At 44.1% G+C, this 2,544-nt stretch overlaps 1 protein-coding gene across 1 annotated transcript in view; it reads left to right on the top strand.

The window, feature by feature from the left end:
• The window catches only part of birc6 (baculoviral IAP repeat containing 6), a 94,876-nt gene that overhangs the window by 78,895 nt on the left and 13,437 nt on the right, over window positions 1–2,544 (top strand). Inside the window, exon 67 of the mRNA XM_084470198.1 lies at window positions 1,444–1,589. Within this exon, the coding sequence (XP_084326324.1) occupies window positions 1,444–1,589 (146 nt within the window). The remainder of the gene's footprint in view (window positions 1–1,443; window positions 1,590–2,544) is intronic.

Genomic DNA, 2,544 nt, shown 5'->3' on the forward strand with positions numbered 1-2,544 from the left:
TATAGTGTGGTAGAGAAGAGACAGTAGATTACAATATAGTAGAATACAGCAGAATAGACATGGTAGATTACAGTAGGTCTTCCTGTCCTGCGTTTCCCCTCCTCCATACCGCTGTTCCCCAGCCTGGTACAACAGTAACGCTTATCAATATTGCATGGACTCTGAGCATGCAGGGCAGTCAATATTTAAACTTCGAGATCCGTGTTGTGGAGGCTTGTTGTAAAGGCATGTATGTACGCCTCGCCACGCCAGCATTACAACCGCACTTTAAGGATGCCATTATCCATTTGAGCTCCCGTAGCTCATGTGGTTGACATTTGGAGGATGCAGAGAAACATGTGAGTGGAATGGAGTTCCTGGGCAACTGCAGTTTGGGATCCTATGGCGGTGCATGGCAACACATGCAGGTCGCCGGGCGGAAGCCAGAGCGTTGATCTGGGATAGTTTATTACATTCCCTGGAGTGAGAGCTAGCTCGCAGGAGAGCCATCTTCCAGCTCCATCTCCCCTTCCACCTCTATCTCCCCTTCCAGCTATCTTCAGAACAGATGCATTGGAAAATGTATGTGTTTATGCAGAAAATAAATGTTTTATAGGCTTAATGTCCATCTGTGCCTGTTTGAAAGCAAACAAAACATTTGCAGATATCACAATTTATTTCAGATTTATCTATTTTCTGCGTGTGTGTACGAGCGTGTGCTCGTGAATCACATCTACATCCTTGCAAACATACAAGTCACGTTTTTGTGTCGAGACAAATTTTCTCTGAATCGTTCATTTCATTGGCTCAAGAGTAGATTAAATTAAAGATCTTATGCAATAAATAATTAGCGTCCTTCAGGGCTAAAATTGCTTGGCAACATTTAAAAATTACTTTGCTACTTGGGTGACCTATCTCGACCTTGATGTGTCCCTCCTTGAACCCATGTTCCCTTCAAAGACACACAAGCTTTTCTCCACACTCACCCACTTCCAAAGTTTCTTGCCAAGAAACATCCGGAAATTGGGGTCTCGCCAAGGTCAAATCCAGTGGTCGGAAGAAGCAATGATTTGTGTTGGGAGTGTGCTTGAAAGATATTTGTGGAGAATAAAAGCTGCTTCAGTTATTCCTCTGTGCCAAAGCTGCTGGAGGATGTTGCAGCCTCTGCTTCATGTTTCTGTTGAAGCTAGTTGGTCTCCTCAGCTCAAAACCACTGTCTTCTCTTACCCACTGAGCTAGGCTTTATCTGTGGTTGTACTGTAATGCATTATGCATCCGTCAATATATAGACACTTGTTTGTCTCTTGTAACCTTGTCAAAATGTCCCCTAGGAAAGGTACTGAAATGTAGTTTTGTCCATAAAAATAGAAAGTCCTATTTCCTGTTTTGTCTTGTGAATACTCAACAAACAACTGTATCTTAATGTGGCACTTTATAATACCCCTGCCCCTCTGCCTCTCCCAGGTCAAAGAAAGACAAGAGTAAAGTCTTGCCCAAGCCGGACAGCTCGGACCCAGAGCCTGAGGGCTTGTCCCTTCTGGTGCCGGACATCCAGAGGACGGCAGATATTGTCTACTCTGCCACCACCAGCCTGAGACAGGCCAACCAGGGTCAGCACACTCTTTGTACTCACATGCTTGCATGCATACCATATGCATGCTCTCACACACTAACTCATTCTTTTGCTCTCTCACTCTTTCTCACTCTCACTCTCTCTGTGCGACTCTCTTTCTTCATCACTATCTCTCTCTTTCCGTGCACACAAGGCCTGTGATAGGAAACTTGGACTTGTTGTCCAAGTTTAGCCAGAAGAACCCAGCTCCATGATGGACTGTCGTTATTTCAACCTCATTACGCCTCTGGCCTCTTCGAAACCTACACCACCCTCTGAATACAGCACCGCATTATGATTGCTTTACAGGGTTCAGAGCCAGGTTGCGGTTCATTCTTGAATTAATCAATTCCTCATTCAGTCTGTAAAATGTCTTAAATAATGGTAAATCCCCTTCCTTGGTTATCCGTAGCTCTTTTGACCAGCATACCAAAAAAGTAAAATGAAGTATTAATAAACTAATTTATTCATTTCATCATAACCTGAAAAACAACACCTATTCTTTTAAGTTTTACATTTCCGAAGTGGGTACACGGCAAAGACTTAGGTATTCATTTACCTGATGAATTACTTAACTGCGCCTCAGTCTGCCTTTGGGAGGTGGAGATGTGTGAACTTGTAATTGGTTAATTAATGCTCTTGGAATGGAGGGATGGAGAGCGAGAGGAAACATTTATTCTGGCAAAGCCTCGATATCCCAGGGCCAACAACACGACAACCATAACTAGAAATATCGACAGTTGCAGACTTTTCTCTCCCTCTCTCTTCTTCTCCTTCTCTCGTCCTCCCTCTCTCCTACCGTGGGCCCAGTAAGGTAATTTCATGCTCAGTGCATATCTCTCTCTCTCTCTCTTGCTCGCTCGCTCTCTCTCTGGTACTGGTAGAGGAGGGCCTGTGAGCACCATAAACCATCTATATGTAAGTGGTCTGTTAATTATGTCCATGTGTGAACC

The sequence above is a fragment of the Micromesistius poutassou genome (genome assembly GCF_964030765.1).
Source record: "Micromesistius poutassou genome assembly, chromosome: 7".
NCBI lineage: Eukaryota > Metazoa > Chordata > Actinopteri > Gadiformes > Gadidae > Micromesistius > Micromesistius poutassou.